Source organism: Grampus griseus, assembly GCF_964374135.1.
Source record: "Grampus griseus genome assembly, chromosome: 11".
NCBI classification, from domain to species: domain Eukaryota; kingdom Metazoa; phylum Chordata; class Mammalia; order Artiodactyla; family Delphinidae; genus Grampus; species Grampus griseus.
The window spans coordinates 98,226,910-98,247,249 of NC_139005.1; the positions used below are offsets into that span (position 1 = coordinate 98,226,910).

The 20,340-nt window shown below is 55.7% G+C and overlaps 1 protein-coding gene across 3 annotated transcripts in view; it reads right to left on the bottom strand.

Moving 5' to 3' along the window:
- The window catches only part of PHF21B (PHD finger protein 21B), a gene marked incomplete at both ends in the record, with an annotated part of 92,806 nt that extends 88,840 nt beyond the window's left edge, over positions 1 to 3,966 (bottom strand). For 2 of the 3 annotated variants that reach the window (XM_082666590.1, XM_082666589.1), the window contains 2 exons: positions 2,988 to 3,053; positions 3,913 to 3,966. In XM_082666590.1, the coding sequence (XP_082522716.1) occupies positions 2,988 to 3,053; positions 3,913 to 3,966 (120 nt within the window). Of the gene's footprint in view, positions 1 to 2,987; positions 3,054 to 3,222; positions 3,241 to 3,912 lie in introns of those variants that run through there. The other variant, XM_082666591.1, reaches the window with a different exon arrangement.
- Positions 3,967 to 20,340: the final 16,374 nt, after the last annotated feature.

Below are 20,340 nucleotides of genomic sequence, written 5' to 3' on the forward strand. Positions count from 1 at the left end.
TTTCTAGAAGTAACTAAGTAAAGTCCAGTGCCAAGGGCATGAATGGGAAATTGGTGGCTAGGCACCAAAAGGTATCACTCGCCGCTACTGTACCTCTAACAAATGTGGATAATGGGGTCATCTGTCCGTTTTACTATCAAGCTCATCCTCCTCGTGTACACCTTTAATTGAAACGTAACCTTTCTACCCCATATTCCAAGCGGGAGCAGGACAAAAAAACCACATCTCCCGAGAGGAAGATGGTGTGAGCTCTTCCCCAAGCACATCACTAAAGGGACACTACCTTTACTCTTCTGTTGCGTTAAAAGCAAACTCTGAAACACTGGCTTTTTAATCCCTGATCCGGCATTTCCGCTCCTCCCGGGCAGGCGCTGGGGTGACTAAGCACAGCCTGCTTCTCCTCTTCGAAGCCCTGGGTGCAGCCCCAATCACCGCCAAGGGCTCATGCATCGACCTTTCCCCAGCCAAGCTGCCAATCTCCACCAAACTCTCCCAAGGAGAGAAAGACAGTAAATGTTACGTCTGCCCAACTCATTTCGTAGGTGACCTCTGAAGGATTTCACCGCGGAGCGTGGGAGAGACAAGGCAGCTTTATTAACATGCTACACCACAGCCCCAGGCCCTCCCTCCCTCTTTTATGAGCCCTTGCTATATAAAATGCCACAAAGGAAAAAGGAAAAACACCACACTTACAGTTACAAACACAAGTTCCAATGGCCAGGACAAACGCCGGATACTTACCGGATGTTATTTTTAGTCATTTAAAAGAGAAATATTTTTAAAAGGCCAGAAAACAAAAGTTTCTGTTTTTTTTCTTTCTTTCTTTTTTTTAAACACACACTCACACACACACAAAAAGATGGAGGTACATGCCGTTCACAAGCATCCTTCTCCGAGTTCAATTTTAAAGGGAAAGGCAGCCTGGAGTAGGACAGTTCCTTCGCCGGGCGGCACCGCAACCTTCAAACATGATTTTCAAATGTTTCTCTCTGCCTCGTCTAAATTCAAGCATGACAGATAATAAATCGCCACTCATTTACTATCATCATAAAAATTTAAACAGCCTTGAAATAGTTGGCTACAATACAGAAATGATCAAACCTAAGCTCCGAAAAGCCACTCCAAACAGTAAAACTACTGCCATGCAGAAGCACACATAAAGAGACATTGTTGCGATAAAAGCTGCCGGATTATTGGATTTTCTCTCTCTCTCTTTTAAATCTTCTACTCCGAGCATAAGAGTCAACAACTTGCCGTTTTACCCAGTGGAAAAAAGGCTTAGTAACCCTCGGCTATCACACTGTACCAGATTTGGTGGTGGATTTTTTTTTTTAAAGAAAGTATTTGATTTGATTCCATACCGTGATTAAACATCTTTGTGCTCAGCGGAGAAGGGTCTTCCAACCCCTCCCCCTCCAAAAATGGCATCAAAGCAATCAAAATGGTAATGCCGGGCCTGGGTCCCCTCCCCCCGCGAACTCCCCGACTTCGCCGGGGCCGCGCGCCGCCCCCCCACCCTCCGGCGGGAATGGAAGCTTCCACTCCTGAGCGGGGGCGCGGGCCGGGCGGGCGGGCGCGCGCGGCCGGGGAGGGGGGCCGCGGCACCGCCAGAAAGGGGTTAATGCATTCGTCCCAACCCTCCCGTCCAGCCGGGCGCCCCCGACCAGGCGCGGACCCGCGGGAACAGCCATCTTTCTTTCCGCAACCCCCGGCCCCCTCCTCTCCCGCACGCCCCCTCCCACCACTTTTCAACTTTAAAGACTCGAAATGAACACTCGGCCTCCGAGTTCTCCCCCGCCAGTCTCGTCCACGTCTCTCCCCGCACCGGCAATCCCTCCGGGGAGGGGGCTTCTGCACGGGCCGCCCCCGCCGGGAGTTGAGGGAGGAAGAAGGGGGCCAGCTCAGCGGCCGGTGGGGGGGCGGGGGCCAGCGCGGGCCAAGTTTGATGCTGACGGCGGCGGCCGGCATTCCGAAGGAAGCGCGATCGATGGCCCGGGGGCGCGGCGGGGCGGGGGCGGGCGCGCGGGGCGGGCGGAGGAAGGGGAGGGGGCAGCGGGGAGGGCGCCGGCGCCCCCGCCCCCGCCAGCCTCGGAGCCCCGAGAGCGCCATTGGCTGTGCCGCTCAAAGTTCTCGGCTCGGGGCGGCTCGGGGAAGGGGCGGGAGTGCGTGTGCCGGCAGGGAGCGCAGGGGGAGGGGCGGAGGAGGAGGGGAGCGAGCGGCGGGGAGGGAGGGGGCGGGGGCGCGCGGCCGGCCGCGCTCCGGCGGCGGCGTCTGTTCGTGGTGCTGAAACCGCTACCGCTGAGCTCAGCGCAACTAAGTCACAATGGACAACTTTTCCTCGCCGAGGGGCCGGGAGGGGTCGGCGGCCGTGCCCCCCATCGCAATGAGCTTCTTGCGTGTCCCAGTCTACACCTGATGCCCGGAGACCAAAGTTGGGGCAGAACTGGGGGGGTCCTGGGGGCGCCTTTCTTTTGTTCCCCGGGAGCTGGCGTCAGGTTCCAAGAATAAAAGTGATGCTGGAGAAGTGGAGGGGAGGGGGGCCCGGAGGAACGATTCTTTAAATAAGATTTGCAACGGAACCCAGAAATCGCTTCCAAGTAGTTTGGTGTCCAGGCCCGAATTACCGCCCCCTCTCCCCCCACCCTCACAACAGCGTGAGGCGGGGGACACTGAGCCGGGAGAATTTCCACATTCCAAAAACATGTCCACCAACTCAAAATGGACGCCGGGCTGCTCGCCGCCTTTTAAGTGCAGCTTCTCTCTTTCGGCCACCGCGGGAGCCGCGCTCTCCCCCCTCGGCCTCCAAAAATCCGGCTCTTTCTTTCCAGAAAAGGGGGTGCGGGTAACTTTGAGGGCTGGAGAGACTCCTTTGGGAGTCTGAGCGCGCGGCGCCGAGGCCGGCACTTTTCAGGGTGCTGCCAAAGTGCCCGGCGACCCCTCCTCCCCACCCCGGGCGGGAGGCGGGGGGCAGGCTCCAGCTCGCTTACTTGTTTGTCGCTGAGCGCGGCGATCCGCGGCTGCCTCTCGTGGAGCTGTTTCTTGAGGTCGCCGTTCTGCGGAAACACGGAGGAGCGGGCTCAGGCCGGCCGCCCCGGGCGTCAAGTGCACCCGGAGCCCCGCGGGCCGCAACCCCCGGCCCGGGCCGCCAGCCGCGCGCCCCAAGTTCCCCCGGCCGCGTCCCGCACGCGCGGCGGCCGGGCAGTGCCGCACGGGGCCGCTTACCTGTGGCTGCCGCCGCATCTGGGCAGCTCGCGGGGCGGGGCGGGGGCCGTGGCCACCCGGCGGCGCGGCCCGAGCCGTGCAAGTTTGCAGGCCGGGGTACGTGTGCGAGTGAGTGTGAGTGTGTGCCGGGGGAGGGGGGAGGAACAAAGAGCCAAGTAAACACGGCGAGTCCGTGTCGAGCAAAGCTCATAAATATTCAAGTCGCGTCCTAATCTCCCCAACACACACACGCGCACGCCGCAATACCGCTCGGGCTCCGGCCGCCACGCCGCTGCTCGCCCGAGCAACAATCGCCAAAACTACTTTTGCAAACTGTGCAGGATTGCACCGGGGGATGGGGGCCGGAGGGGGTCGGCGCACACACTCTCACACGCACCCCGGGCAGGCGCACCAAGGGGTCCCCTCCCGGGACCCCTGTCCTGCAGACCCTGCTCGAGAAAGAGAAGACTCCAGGCTCGGGTCCCAAGGGCCCTCGACCCCCAAACTGTGCAGGATTGTACGAAAGGAGGGGGCAGAGGGGAAGCCCAAAGGGGGGTCCGTTCATGCACATACTCCCCCCGCCCCTGGGGCAGGCTCAAGGAGGGGCCCCTCCGAGCCCCTCCAGCCCTGAAGACCCTGCGACGGGGAAGAGGACGCGGGTCTCCGGCGCCTGGAGCCCCGACCCCAGGCCCGCAGCCCCCGACCGCCTACCTGGTGGCGCGCGAGTTCCACGGCGAGCGCCTCGGGCCGGCTCTGCAGCTCCATCCCGGCAACTTGGGCAGCACTTTGCGCTCACTTTGGCCCCAGCTCCGGGGAAGTTGCGCGGCTCCGCGGGGGCTGGAGCGGACGGGGGCCGACCGGGTCTCCGAGGAGGGGGGGACACGAGCCCCCTCCCCCACGGCCAAAAGGGAGGCGGGTTCTGGCAAGGGGGAAGAAAGGCGGCCGGGCGCCGCGGCGCCGAGCCCGCGGCCGCCCCAACTCCTCAGGCTGCCCGGCAAGTTGCGCCGGGTCCCCAGGCTGCCGGCGCGGCCCGGCGCATGGCCCCCCGGCGCCGGGAGCCCCGCGCAGCCTCGCGCGCGCCCGCCCCGCCGCCGCCGCCGCCGCCCGCGAGAGCCGCCAGCCAGCAGGGACTATATTTCCTGCGGAGCGCGCGCCTGGATCTCGCTGGGCCTCGGCAAAGTTGTGCCTCGGCACGATGCTAATTCGGCAGTGCCCGGATGGAGCGGGCCGGGGCGGCGGGGGGCGGTGCCGGAGCCCGCCGCCCGCCCCGCCCCCGCCCCGCCCGCGCGTGCGCACTGCCGCCCCGCCGCGGCCCGGCGCCTGGAGCGCAGAACAAAAGTGGCGGCGCGGAGGGGCGCAAACTCCCGAGCCCGCGGCTTGGGGCGCCAGCCCCCGGACCGCTCACGCCGGCCGCTCCTCCTCTTTTCTGCCCCCGCCCCCAGCCAAACCCGAGGAAAACCTTGGACGCCCAGCTTGAGGCCGGGGTTGGAGATACTTTCCGGTGGGAGGGGAAATGTCCACTTTTCCATTTCTGTTCTCCTCTGGCTCTCGCCGATCCCTCTTTCCCGCTGCTGCCTCTTTCTCTCTCTCCGTCCGCCTCCCTCCCCTACTGCCTCCAGTGTACTGGCGCTGCGACTTGGGAGATTAAATTACTCATGTCGCCAGATTCCGCCACCGCCTGATGGCCACCGTGTTATTTAAACAGTATGAAAATTGATCTGACTGTTCCTTTAATGATTTTTTTTTACACTCACAATTAAACTCGCAACAGATGTCATTGGACTTTTTAAGACTTGTTAAAAATCGTAAACGTGCCCGGTCAATGTGACATTAAACAATTATAACTACAGCTGCCGAGATCGCATTTCAAAACTCCCAGTCCCGCAGCCAGGAGGTTAATGTCTCCGAGTCGATAAGCATCGTGGAGTTACCATCTTTACCAATTAACGTCGGAAAGTTTTGTGCCGTATCGGTAGCATCCTGGTATGTTTGAGAGATGCTGGGGAGAAATGGTGCAACCGTATTACTCAAAGTAAACGTTAAACGTTTACACCGATAAATCATTATAGCTTCGTATTCCTCTGCAGCACAAAAAATACCCAGGCACAGGCAGTTAACAAATGGCCCCTTTCAGCATGTGCCAACGAGCCGCCCCTTGCTTCTACTGTCAGCAGAAGTTGTTGGAATTTTTTTCAGGTCGGGACCCCAGTGTTGTTCTGACCTCCTATTCAGGACATTTGCCACAAGTGACTTGCTGTGTTTCTTGGGCCCCCCCGAACACCAGGGTCTTCTCCCCACCCCCAGCACCTAGCCTTTGGGAAACACTCAGTGAGGAATCACTGATTACTTTGTGAGCTTTGTTAAAAACTCAAAAAACTAATGCGTGTGCTAAGTGCTGTCATCGGTTTCGTCTAGCGCCAGCTGGGGAGAAGCAGGGCTCACCAAATGCAAAACAAAAAGTCTGACTCTGGCTCCTTCCACTCCAGGTTCAGCCCAACTTGGATGGTGTCCCCTCTACTTAGCACTTGAGCTGGCCTGGACGCCAGCCAGGGAAAGTGGACTGCGCAGGGACCAGTGTTCCCAGGGCCAGAGGGAGAGTGCATGCGAGAGGGTTCCTATTGTAATCTCTGTAAATGTCACTGGCTTTTTAGTAAAATTTCATAATCATTTCATTGACCATGTATGTAATTAAATCAACAGAGAGGATATTCAAGCTGTCCATGACCTACACAGCCTCAGGCAGACGCGGACTGGGGGGATGGTGCTGTTGGCAAGTTTCCGTCAATGATCCTCTTCTCTGTTGTTTTCAGTTACCTAATTCCTGAGCAAGTGACAAAGGCCTAGGGCTGGGTGCTCTCTGACAGTGAGGGAACTGGTTATGTGGAGAAAAAAGAAAACAAAAACAAAACCTACAAGGAGTCCTGTGCTGCTGCTTCAGACACACTTTTCCCTGAAAGCGTCCTGCACGCCGGGACACCCTCCCTTGGCCCATGCTGTCCATCTGGAATGCCCTTTCTCTCAGAACCCGCTTTTTAAAATCCTCTTCATCCCCCAAGAGTCACTTCAAATGCCACCTTTTCTGGGAACTTCTTCTAATTTCTACACATCAATTCTTCACTCCTCCCTCTGAAGACTCGCCGTGAAGAGCTTACTTAGCAAGGGGGACATTCCGCCCCAGAGTAAAGGTAACTGCTTCCCCGCTGGAGCCTGAGCCGACTCTGGGTCTGGCTTGTGGGCAGAGCATAGTATACGAGTGTTGACGGAAGGCACAGGGCCCTGGAGTCAAGTAGGTGTTTACCTGATGGATAAGTGAGCGAGGGGATGAATGAATGAAGGCTGAAAGGAAGGTAGGTTCCATTTTTGGAAAGGTGAGCTGTTAATCATGGCCATAGACATGAGCCGTGTCTGCAGTTCATCCCAGCGTCCACATTTCTCTTACTTGCATTGTGGTCAGGTGGACGGGGGCCTGGACTAGAGCCTGGATATCTGGGTTCGAGACTTGGGTCCACCTCTTGACAAGCTACTGAGCATCTCCCAGCCTCCATTTCTTCGGATGTAAAACGGGAATTATCCACCCAACCACAGTTACCCCCAGACCCACTCGGTGCCTCCCGGCCCCAGACCTTGGCTGCTTGCTCAGTGGAGAGCCCCAATCACAGTCTCTGCCCACCCGCAGCTTAACTGGCCTCGAAGTGAGGGCCGGAGCACAGCCTCGGCCACGCTCCTGCCACAGGGGGAGCTGCAGTGGCTCCAGCACCGTGTCCAACCCTGTGGACCCTTGGGGGCCCTGCTGCTCCCGCCTGTTCTGGCTTCTGTGTGAAGCTCTGCACCTTGGGGTGGACCGACCAACGGGCTGAAAAACACAACTCAGAAGTCCAGGGGAGCGAGTTACTTCATCAAATGAACTTGGACCAACTAGAAACAGGATTCAGGAAGGAGCCAGCAAAGCAACATCGCTCCGTCCCTAGCTGGTTAGAATGCTCTGGGGCCCAGTGGGCCCACCAGGAGGCCTGTTAAACGTCCCACAGAACCCAGCGAACAGCTGTCATTCGTGGGAAGTGGCGGACAGCCCAATAATCCGTCCCCGTGGTTTTTCTCTCCTTCTCTTTCCCTTACTCTGCTGCCCTGGGATTGCACCTCAGAAACAGACTTTAAGCGCGATTTGCCCTGTGCTTTGGAAGGACCCGACTCAGAAGGGCAATAGCTGTAGCTCTCATAACGCAGCGCTCTGGGGAGGGTTAATGAGAGCCCGTCTACAAAAGCCCTTAGTCCACCGGAAAGAACCGAACATCTTCGTGAATATTCTCAGAATAAAGAATGAGTCTTCAGTTTCTTCCCCCTGGGAAAGATTCCTAAAAGGCCAAGGTGCATGTTGAAAAAGGACTTCACAAGCAGCTCAGGGAGGCAGGTGCAGATTCCTGGGGCTACCACAGACTCGGCACAGAGGAAGTGAGGGTCTGGGGGGGCTTGAGTGTCTGAACAGGCATGTGAGTGAGTTCTCAGGGAGGGTACAGATTTGACTTCCATGAGTGTTACTGTTGTAGGCACCATTTATTGAGAGCCTTTCCTCTGCCCGCTCTAGAAGGCGTCCTGTATTTCATTGGATCCTATGAAGGTGAGTCCAGCTATGCCCACTTTACAGATAAGCACACTGAGGCTCAAAGTGGTTCAGTAACTTCCCTGAGCTGCAGATGGGGTACCCACACACGTCAGGTGCCTAGGACTGTCCCGTTTATGCCTATTGCCCTGGGTAATATTTAACAGTGCCCCCTTCTACTCTCAAATGTGTCCCTGCTTGGGTGATGAATTACAGGGTCCGCCAGCTGTAGGGATGGAGACAGGATTCACCCTCCAGTTTTCGTGACTCCAGGGACTGCTGTCTTCCCAATGCTCCACTTCATCTTACCCTGGCACAGTTCCCCTTGGTCCAGAGCAGTGGCTAGAGGTCAGGGACGGTGCTGTCTAGAGCCTGGGACGCTGGTGCAGAAGACTCAGGCCTCACTCGCGTCGAGCCATAGAGCCAACAGCAGCATGACAGACTGTCACTCTGCTTCCTGCAAAGTGGGTGGCCAGACCCTGTCCAGTCACTTGCCTACCAGCTCAGAGGCTGCACGATATCGTACCTGGGAGACACCTGCCGGACGCTGGCGGGCTCGGATCTGTGCCCCAGCTGCCCCGGTGCATCTCCTTGGAGGTTGCTGGGCATCTCCACGCAACACATGCCAGTGTGAGCTCAGCAGCCCCACAGGGCATCGGCCCCACTCATCAGTTCCTGGAGGCATCCTCTCCTCTCGCCAGCCCCATATCACACACACTTCTGCTCATTAGTTAAGATGAAGTTGTACTGGATCAGGGTGGGCCCTAAATCCAACGTGACTGGTGTCCTTATAAGTAGGGGAGTGGAGAGAGACACACAGGGAGAAGGCCCTGTGACGTCGGAGACAGAGGTTGGCGTCTATAAGCCGAGGAACGCCAAGGACTGTCGGAACCACAGGAAGCTGGAGGAGACTTCGGGAGGATTCTCCTCCAAAAGGAACCAGCCCTGCTGACGCCTTGATCTAGGACTTCTGACCCCCAGACTGTGAACAAAAACATTTCTGTGGTTTTAAGCGCCCCCTCCCCAGTCGGTGGTACCTTGTTACAGTGGCCCCAGGAATCCCACACACAGTTTAGTTCCAACGAGCAGGCACAGGCTCTACTCCAGGTCCCACTGCCCCGCGGCTCTCTGGCCTCTTGGGCGGCTTCTGGGACCCTCGCTCCTGCGTCTCCTCATTAGAAGACGGCGCGAGGTCTAGCAAGCACCCAGCACGGGGCCAGGTACGTTCTGATACACACTGACCAAAATTTCTCAGATTTTAATAGTCACCCGAAGCGTGTACCAAACATTCCTGACCTCTCCAGCGGGTCACCTCATTCCTCAATAATCAAACCTCGGTGTTTCCACAGCCAGATGCACTTCTACTCACCAGAAGTGCAATGAGAGCAGTGAAGAGCCTCCTGTCAGCTCAGGGCAGGGTTTCCTGCCAAATAAGCATCACATTTGGTGGTGGAGGAAACTCAGGACGTTTGGGGCCTCAGAATTCCCCCCCGGGGGGCTGTGCACATGGACGGCTCGCCAGAAACGCGTCGATATCCCTTGTCAACTCCACGCCCCGGCCCTTGGAGGGTCTGCTTGACGCCACCAACACAGCAGCTGCAGAGGCCTGGGAGGGCAGGAGTGATGGCCACCCCCCAGCGAGTGAGGAAACGCAGGCACAGAGGAGTGACCAGGACCTGTTCACGGTCACGGGGACACGACCTGGGGCGCCACGAATGCCCTGGACACACGTCCAGCACAGCACAGTCCCCACCCCTTGGACCCTCGCTGACGCACTGGAGGGAGGGCTGCCCATCCCCTCCTCCAGGCGCCAGACAGGACCCACTCACCCTGCAGTGTTCAAGGCCTCTGCTCTGAACGCAGACTTATAGATATATTTTTTCCTAAAAGTGCTGTTTTCCAAAAAAAGAAAAAAAAGGAAATGATCTCCAGAAAGGATGTTCTTCCCTTGAGCATCTGTCCCCTGCTGGTGCTCACTTAATCCCTCCCGCAGCCTCTCAGTAGAGGGATCCAACCACCCTGGATGCAGCCTGGCTCAAGTGAGTTTGAGGAACTCTGTGTGGCTGATTGGTCCAGAGCAGAAATTAACACTTACTACGGGGCCCCTGTGGAAGTTTCCTGGGGCCGTCTTAACAAAGCACCGCGCACAGGGAGGCTTAAACAACAGACACGTACTCTCGCATAGTCTGAGGCCGGAATCCGAGATCAAGGTGTGCACAGGGCAGGTTCCTTCCGAGGGCTCCCAGGGAGACAGTTCCAGGCCTCTCCCCTGGTTTCTGAAGGTTTTCTGACCGTCTTTGGCGCTCCTTCGCTTGTAGACGCGTCACCCCGACGTCTGCCTAGGTCTTGGCGTGGCCTCCACCCTGTGTCCAAATCCCACCCACTCCCCCCCCCACGCTTTTTTTTTTTTTCATTTATTTTGACCACGCCCCGCCGCACGGCATGGGGGATCTTAGTTCCCTGACCAGGGATCCCTGGGTGGTGCTTCCCCTCTCTGACCTGTAAGGGCCCTTCCTGCCCCAGCACTCAGTGGAAAGACCTTGTTCAAGGTCAGGGGGGAGACGGACTGGAGCTCCGGCCTCCTGGGTTCCCCTCATGGATAGCAGCCAGACATTGGTTGACTACAGTTTGAAAGTTTTGTTTCAAATACACTTATTCCAAGAAGTCTCAAAGCTTTTCCCTGCAAAAACCTTCGCTGATCCACAGTCGCATTTCTACACTATACACCTCTTGATAAGTCAGCTGACAAGGAAGGACGCGTCCTCTGTGTTGTGGATTATAGGTTGACAGTCAACCAGACCAGGTTGTTCCTGCAGTCCCAAGTCGCTTCACACACACGCAAGACTGCCCTGGAGGGGCAGGATGGGGGAGGTTCTGATGGGTTGAGATGGAGGTCCTGAGGGTGCCGGTCTGAGGCTGAGGCTCCCTGGGTATTTAAAGAGGGAGAGATGAGAAAGGAAACCGACACGGATGGGTTACCCATCACCATATGTGCCCACCCCCCCAGGCCGACTAGACTGTTTCACTACGTCATCATCTAAGTAAATCTCATGCCTCCTGCGCACCCGGGCGGCAGATGTAATTACTCGCTTCTTGTAAAGGACTTTTTAGAAGCCCAGGGAAGCTAATAACTTGTCCCAGGTCTTGGCCAGAGTGGGCTAGAGTCAAGATTCCAACTCAGGGGACTTCCCTGGTGGCACAGTGGTTAAGAATCCGCCTGACGATACAAGGGACTCGGGTCCAGGATCTTCCCTGGCCCAGGAAGATCCCACATGCCGCGAAGCAACTAAGCCCGTGTGCCGCAACTAAGCCCATGTTCCACAACTACTGAGCCTGCGCTCTAGAGCCCGTGAGCCACAACTACTGAGCCCACGTGCCACAACTACTGAAGCCCGCGCACCTAGAGCCCGTGCTCTGCAACAAGAGAAGCCACAGCAACAAGAAGCCCGCGCACCGCAACGAAGAGTAGCCCCCGCTCGCCGCAACTAGAGAAAGCCTGCGAGCAGAAACAAAGACCCAATGCAGCCAAAAATAAATCAATAAAAATAAATAAGTCTATTTTAAAAAAAAGATTCCAGCTCAGGGCTGATTCCAAACCCAGGGCGTTTCCACCACCTCTGGCCACCTGCCCTTCTAGTTGGGTCTCCTTCCTGGTGTTATTACAGGTTCAGGATCAAAAGCTTTGCAGAGGTGGGGTGGCTGTTTTCCTATTACACATGCATTTTCTTACCTACGCTGCAAGCAACAGTATGATTTTCAGAGACCGAATTTAAAACCCAGAGAAACCACATGATTGAGGTATGACTGGAATACAAAAAGCTGTATATATTTCCTGTGTACAACTTGATGAGTTTCGGAGATAGGGATACACCCATGAGACCATCGCCACAATGGAGACCATGAACTTATTCATCCAAAAGTTTCCCTCCGCCTCCTTTATTAAAAACTTGTTTTTCACTTACTTTTTTCTTTTGTGGTAAGGGCACATGACACCAGATCTACCCTGTTGGCAGAATTTTAAGTATTCCCTACAGCACTGCCAATGATAGGTGCTAGGTGCTACAGCAGACCTCCAATCTGTTCCTCTGCCTCGGCCCCAGTGGACACCTCTGTTCCCCCAAAACAGATGTCGGCTGGGCTGAGGTAGAGGAGTAGAACCAGGAAGGTGGCGGCTGGGCTGGGGAGGAGACTAGAATTAGCGCTTGCAGAGGACGTTCAAGCACCAGCACTGACTAGGTATTGTTACGTATGTTATTTGATTGTCTCCTCATAATAGCCCTGGGAAATAGTAACATGATGCCCCATTTACAGATGGCAAAACTGAGGTGCAGCGATGTGAACTAACCCAGCCACCCAGCTGTGTGTTGGGAGCCCTATATTTGAACCCGGGTCTGCCAGATCCCCGAATGCCAGCTCTCAGTAATTCGAGGGGAGGTAGCCCCAAAGGAAGACGCTCCGGGACCCCCGCCGGGAGGAGCGCGGGGAACTGGAGAGACTGGGGTTGTACGCAAGGTGCGGCCGCCATGCCCACAGCCTCAGGGGAGCATCCCCGCACCACCTCCCAGCACAAACTTCTCTGGGAAGGACAGAGTGGGAAGGTGGTACCTGGCCATCTTGGGAGTCAGAAACTGCTTTCAAGGCCTGCTTCCCCTGGTAAAAGTGGCTGACGTGCATCAAGTGAGAAAGCGCCCAGAGAAGGATAGGTGCCCCCCGGGTGCACCCCTGATGCCCTGCAGCCCCACTGCGGATACCGCAAAGGCAAGTGCAGTCCCCACGGGAGCCGAGCCTCGGTCCCACCTGACACTGTCTCTGTCCCAAAGCTCCTATTATTAGAGCTCCATCCTAATTAGTACTTTCACACCCACATCATCAGAGTCTCTAAGTCAGCTGTGCAGTTCTTGTTCAAGAACGTGTCCGTGTGTTGCACATACATGGAGGATGACCCTTATAAGGAGGAAGGGAACACGCAGGCGGGGAGGGGAAGGGGGACAAGCCCTCGGTCTCTCTCACCTTTGCACGAACACGCAGGTGGAGAGGGGAAGGGGGACAAGCCCTCGGTCTCTCTCGCCTTTGCACGAACACGCAGGTGGAGAGGGGAAGGGGGACAAGCCCTCGGTCTCTCTCGCCTTTGCACGTGCGAGACCGAACGAAGCCGAGAGTGGAATTGGTTCTCTGGTTTCCTCTCTCATTTGCTGATGGTTTTACTTCCAGACTTATGACCCAGCCGTGATTCTGAGCCTGGAGCCTTTCTGCAGAGCAAGAGAGGAAGTTCTTTTTTACTTGTCTCACCCCAAGCCTGCTTCTCCTCTCCGTGGACTAAGCCGAAGTGCTTCCGGGGGGGCGATTATCAGGGAGCGGAGTGCTCTTGCTTCACGTGACAGGTGTCGCGCTGGAGGCTATGGGGACATTGGTACCTTCAAGGGGCTCCCAGGCTGACGGGGACGACACCGCCAACCCAGCACCTCAGAAGAGGGCCCAGGATAGATGCCAGCAAGAGGCATAAACAGGGTGGGGAGCACCGAGAAGGCAGCCCCCATCTCCACTGGCGAGCCTCACACTCTATGATCTCCCTAACCCCTCACGACGCCCTGGGGTGATTGTCGTCACCTCCACTCTGCACGGGGAAACTGAGGCTCTAGGCGGTTAGTTTACTTGCAAGTCACCTAGTTGGTGGATGTCGGTGACGATGGAGATCCTGGAAGCTTGGGCTTGAGTCTGAGCTCCGTTGCTTTCACAGTATAGCTGTGGGGCAGGGCCTTGCAGGGCAAGGGGCCCCGTGAGCCCTGGCGTGGAGGAATAAATGCATAGGTGGGTGTGGACACAGCTATGCCGGGAGAGGAAGGAGGTGGTGGCTTAGCTTGGATTTAAGCCAGAAGCTGGCCCTGAACTAGGATTCTATTGAAGGAGTTTAGCTGGGAGGTGATCCCCGGGGGTGATCCCACGAAGCACCTGTGGGGTCTAAGAAGGAAGTGCAAGCAAGGTGACTTAAGGAGCAGTTTACCGCGATGGGACCCAGGGTTCCCGACTTGTCCTACTCAAGGGGAGAGAGCTGAGCTACTTCTCTCTTGTTGATTCTGAACCCATAGGCCACGCCCACTCGGGAGACTGGAGCGTCCCAGGTGATCACAGAAGCCTCAGGGGGCACGGGAGGGACAGGGCAGGGCGGCAACTGCCCTATGGAGAGGATAGGAGGTATGCCAGGAACAGAGGCAGAGGCCAGACGCTTCCCAAAGCACTTGGGATGGTCAGTAGGTGAGGGGAGCCATTGACATGTAAAGTGCCGTGACAGCGTCACTGTCTGCAGATTCCAGGTGTCAGGGGATGTGGGTCAGGGCGACAGGTTAGGATGCAGCCCTGGGAGGACGGGCCAGATCTGGCCCTGCCCAGGTGGAGAGGCAGGTGGGTTGAGGGGGTGCTTAGAGCTGAGGCCAACCTCAGGCGAGACCGCGGGGCAGAGGGGACGCCCCAGTACTCCTGCGTGTCTGACCTGTGAGCCCAAGTGGACGGTGATCTTGCCCCGAACAAACCAGGTTGATGGGCCGAGAGGCAGGTCAGGGAGGGTTTGCGGCCAAGGGAGACTCTGATGGTTAGGGTACCTGGGTGGGATCCCAAGCAGGGGCTGCAAGTTTGGTCTGAGCACCGAGAGAAGAGCTCAGTAACTCTCTTTGGTCCCTGATGTGCTGCCCCAAATCTGCCCAGACGTCAGCCTCCTGGGGGCAGGTGACGGGGCCCCACGGTGTCACTCTGGGATCCTGCGCGTGTCTTTTCCGCTGGCTGAGGCTGGGGGGTCTGAAGCTTGGCTGTCACACCCACTGGCTGAATGATGTGAGCTGTTTGCTCTGAGTGTCCATCTCTCCGTATAAAATGGGGATCGTGCCCTTGCAGACAGTTACAGGATGCGCACTGCGTGCCGGGGGAACGTTAAGTAAGCGAATGGAATTCCTCCTCCCGGGCAACACTGCTAGGTGAGCTGTGCAGTGGGTGCTGGGATGGACCAGTGCCCGGACTGCAGTGGGCGGGAGGCAAGGTGGCCCCCACCCCTGAACTGCCAGTGCTGGGTTCAGCTGGATCCCCAAAGCGCACATGGCACCCCTGCGAAGCAGCCACCTGGAGGAGGTCCCGGCATCAAAGGCCAAGAGGACAGGCCTTGAAGGTTTGGGGCGAGGACCTGCCCGGTCATCAGCAGTCACTCGGCCACCACTGGATGGAGGGGTTTCAGCCCCCGACCCTGGAGGCTGGGACGGGGACCCAGGATGGAGCAAAGCAGTGGGGCCCATGGGGTAGGAAGGGTGAAAGTGACACAGGTTGACAGGGGAGGGGAGGGGAGCGAGAGAGAGGAGGGCGTCCAGGGCAGCCTCAGGATTCTGACCTGGGAGAGGGGACAGTGGAGCGGGTTTGGGTGAGTGGGGAAGGGGAGGCTGAGGAGATGACAAGGTTGGGGTGCTATGGTCCCACCCTACCCCAAGCTTGTTTGGGGGACATTTTGTGAACCACACACGGCCGGGTCCTGGTGCAGGGCAGGCACGGGGGGAGCAAGACTTGTGGTCAGCCCCGCTTGTTCCTTCTCTCCTTCACGTTCCTTCCTGCATGGGGTCGGATATGTCCCCGAAAAACTCACAACCTTCCCAGAACCTCAGAAGGTGACCTTATTTGGAAACAGGGTCTTTGCAGATGTTATCAAGTTAAGATGAGGTCGTCCTGGGGTAGGGTGGGCCCTTCGTCCAGTATGACTGGTGTCCTTACAAGAAGAGGAGAGACGCGGAGACAGACACCGAGGAGAACGCCACGTGACATCAGACCTAGGACTGCCGGCAACACAGAAGCCAAAGGAGAAGCACGGAGCAGATTCCTTCCTAGGGCCTGCAGACAGAGCATGGCCCTGCCAACGCCTTGATCTCAAACTTCTGGCCGCCAGAACCTTCGGAGGATACATTTCCGCTGTTTGAAGCTGCCCACCGGAGGACTTCCCTGGTGGTCCAGTGGTTAAGACTCTACGCTTCCAATGCAGGGGCGCGGGTTGGATCCCTAGTCAGGGAAAGGAGATCCCACATGCTGCACAGCTCAGTCAAAAAATAAAATAAATTAAAATAAAGTAAAGCTGCCCACTGTGGGACTCCGTTATGGCCACCCCAGGGCACCAATACACTCCCCGTCTTTCCTTCCTGAACCAAGGCTCACCCCTCACCCTACCTGAGAATTCCACCTCCTTCTCGGAGCCACCCTGATCAAAGTCCTAAATCTCCTTGGTTGGAGGGTTGAGGCTGGACCTGATTCTCCTAATCAGTGTCACCCCGGCCTGGCTTCGTCAGGTGGTACTTCCCATACTCTCCAGAGGGTTGGGTTTAACATTCTGCCTCTGGTCGTGATGAGGGCGTTCTCCCATCTTCAGCCTGGATACTCTGCTGTCCTCAAATCCCGCCCCCTCTTCCCTCGGTGGCTGACGTATGCAGGCCTAGAAGGCGAGTTCAATTATTCCTTCACATATTCCGCACACATTTTTTTCCATAGTTCATCAAAAACTTTCAAGGACTTTCGAAAAAATCTCTTTTATTCTCTACCCATTCAGTTAGCTGAATGCCAAAGCAGCAGAAGAGAAGAGGGCCTTGCTTCCTGTCTCACCCACCCTGTCTCCCTGCTTCTCATCTCGCACGCAGGTTCCAAATTAGAGAGCCCTTGTTAGCACCCACCGTGTGCCAAGTACCTGACAGGCTTTTAAAGTTATCATAAGAATAAGCTGCTTATTGAATGAAGTGCATGTCAAATGCCAGACATCATGCTAAGGGCTTTCCGTGTTGTCTCATTTTAATCCTTCACAATGATCCTTTGAGGTAGGTGTTAGCAACCCCATTATACAGATGAGGAAACTGAGGCCAACTTATCTAATGACTTAGCTAAGGAAGCACAGCTGGTAAGTAATTGTTTCTGACCGGAACTAGCCCAGGTTGGTACCATGCAGTCAACAGGAGGATATTTGGGCATAGTACCCGTAGTGGGTCGAGCGGTAGCCTCAAAAAAAAAGGTATCCACATCACAACTCCTGGAACCTGTGACTGTGATCTTATTTGGAAGAAAGGGTCTTTGCAGATGCAATTAACTTACAGGTCTCAAGATGAGACCATCCTGGGTTACCCCACGACAAGTGTCATTGTAAGCCTGGGTTACCCCACGACAAGTGTCGTTGTAAGAGACACCCAGAGGGAGCAGGGCAGGAGGCCACGTGAAGACAGAGGCAGAAGTTGGCCTGATGGAGCCAAAAGGCAAGGAACTCCTGGGGCCCCAGGAGCCGGAAGGAGCAAGAAGCATCCTTCTTTAGAGCCTCCAGAGGGAGTGCACCTCTGCAGACACCCTGATTTCAGACTCCTGGCCTCCAGAACTGTGACAGAGTAAATTTCTCTTGTTTTAAGCCACAAAGTTTGTTAAAGGCAGTCCTGGGAAACTAGTGCATCCCTGGAGCAAGAATTCAGGTGTTGCAACGGAATTCGAGTGCCAGGATGGGAGCCCCACTTATTGATGAGACCAACTGGACCAGGCAGATACAACCATTACCCCAAAGGTACACACAGGTTGAAACCCTTGCCCAGGGCCAACGGGAAGGGCCCACTCCCTCGCAGCGGCCTCCTCTCCAAGCCGTGCTGGGGGCGGGGCAGGTCTTTTTCAGGGGGTGGGGCTTATGATGCTCGGTTCCTGCCTTGTGGGCAAAGATTGCTAAACTCGACGGAGCCGAACTCTGAGATTTGAGCTCAGAATCTGGGGAGTAGCCCCAAAGTACAGGGTGGAAATTTTAACAGGAGTTTGCTTGTTATCAAAGGGTTTGTTTTTCCCTAACTCCAGGTGAACAGGAGTGGATACAGTCGGCACTATATTTAGGAGGGAGGGAAGGAATTTAGTTTATTAAAAGAAATGAGGGCAGAGAGATTTGGTAGTTCTTACGTTATTTAAAGCCTTTCTTCTGCTTAATATTCTCCGTAGGATATTGGATGTGTGACAGCACGTACCCGGAGAAGAACCACAATGTAGAAGTCAGTCCATTTACACAAATCCAAGTCAAGCAGCCAGTGTGGACGTGTCGGGACTTCCCTGGTGGTCCAGTGGCTAAGACTTCGCCTGCCAACGCATGGGGTGCAGGATCGATCTCTGGTCAGGGAGCTAGGATCCCACATTTCTCACGGCCAAAGGACCAAAACATAAAACAGAAGCAATACTGCAACAAATCCAATAAAGACTTTAAAAATGTTCCACATTAAAAAAAAATCTAAAAAAAAAAAAATGAAATGACGTGTGGATAGGCTACCAAGTAGAGGCACGTAAGGAAGTCTTAGAGAAACCTGGGGCAAGAATCACAAACGGATGCCAGGGCGGAAGGGCGCAAGGCGGAACCAGAACTTCCAGGCATTCTCAGTCACAAGCGATGGACAGATGGATGGGGTAGGGGAGCCCGGACAAGGCAAGCGAGGCTGGTGACATCCTACCCTTGGCGGCAGTGTTGTGCTTTAAGAAATACTTCAACATCCTTCTCCTTTCCTTCACAAAAAGTCCCGTGAGCAGATGGAGGAAGTATCATTTCTATTTTACAGGAAAGACCCCACCAAGATTCAGGTTCAGTGTGATTTTCCCAAAGTCTGATTCTAAATGGACGATGTGGGAGGTGGGGCTTGGATGACGCGTGAATTCCAGCCCAGAGAGTGGCCGAGAGCCGCAAATCCCCACTAACTGCAACTCCACGTCATGTTCTCTAGACTTTGCAACTTGAATTCTCACCAAAGCAGATTCCCCAGAGCTGCCCCGTCACACGGGAAATCGTGCCCCCTTCCTGTCTCAGGTGTTTGCCTGCTAAGCCAGGAACAGCCAACGCCCACGGTGCTTCAGACCGTCCAGAGCCGTGATATTTGGTCCCATCTCACGCTGACCGTGGGACTCAGCCTTCCCACCTGGAAATAGAAGGTGACAGGAAGACCTGAAGGCCTGAAAAGGTTCCCAGCTCCAGACCTGCCCCAGGCACCCTGGTTCTACGTGGAGAAGATGTGGACAGCCCTGCGTTCAAACACTTTCCGTGTAAAGGGGTGGACGCTACACCTCACCAGGATCTTGAAGGCAGTGTCACTCACTGCCCCTCTCCAGGGACATTGGCTTCTCTTTTTCCCCCCGTTGTAGTGATTATACTAGTTTTGTTTTATTAATGGCCACCTTGACTCCTTTTTACAAGTTGGCAAGTTAGAACTCCAAATACATGTGTGAAAGGAGGAAAGGGAGGAAGCAGGGCAGGTGGAGAGAGGTGTGTGGGGGGAGGGAGAAAGGGGGGAGAGGGAGAAAGGGGGGAGGGAGAAAGGGGGAGGAAGAAAGGGGGAGGGAGAGGGGGGAGGGAGAAAGGGGGAGGGAGAGGGGGGAGGGAGAAAGGGGGAGGGAGAGGGGGGAGGGAGAAAGGGGCAGGGAGAAAGGGGGGGAGGGTGAAGGGGGGAGGGAGAAAGGGGGAGAGGGAGAAGGGAGGGAGGGAGGGCGCGCAAAGGCAGCAGCACCCTCTGAGCAGCCCCGAGCCGCTGTCAGAAAGCCTCCGTGTTCATGGCAAGTGTCATCTTTGCAGACATCAACCAAAGCAGCTGTTAATTGAGCACCAACTGTCTGCCAGGTGCTGGGCTGGGACTTCTGTACTCATCATGCCTCCCTACAACCACCCTGCCACCTCAGAGTTCTTTTTTTTTCTTAACGTTCATTGTTTGTTTTATTTGAATTTTCTTTTCTTTTTTATACAGCAGGTTCTTCTTAGTTATCTGTTTATACACATCAGTGTATACATGTCAATCCCAATCTCCCAGTTCATCCCACCACCACCCCTGCTGCTGCCACTTTCCCCCCTTGGTGTCCATACTTTTGTTCTCTGCGTCTGTGTCTCTGTTTCTGCCCTGCAAACCGGCTCATCTGTACCATTTTTTTAGGCGCCACATATATGCATTAATATACGATATTTGTTTTTCTCTTTCTGACTTATGCCCATCGACAGAGAAATGGATGAAAAAGATGTGGTACATATATACAGTGGAATATTACTCAGCCATGAAAAGGAATGAAATTGGGTCATTTGCAGAGACGTGGATGGACCTAGAGACTGTCATACAGAGTGAAGTAAGTCAGAAAGAGAATATTCATCATTTCTTAAAAAATATTTATTTAAGCTGCGCCGGGTCTTAGTTGCGGGCCATGGGATCCTCACTGTGGCACGTTTAGTTGTGGAATGCACGCGGGATCTAGTTCCCCAACCAGGGATCGAACCTGGGCCCCCTGCATTGGGAGTGCGGAGTCTTATCCACTGGACCCACCAGGGAAGTCCCCAGCTCAGAGTTCTTATCCTCACTTTATAGGTGATGAAACCGAGGCTCAGAAAGGTCATTGTCCAAGGTCACAGAGCTACGAGAGATGGAGTCAGGACTGCAGCTCGGGGCTGCAGGGACATCACCGCCTTCAGAGGCTGAGCTGTGCGTAGGACAAGGACCTGGGGCAGTGATGTGCCCGGCGGGTCATGTGGACCCACACGTGGGCCCACACTTGGG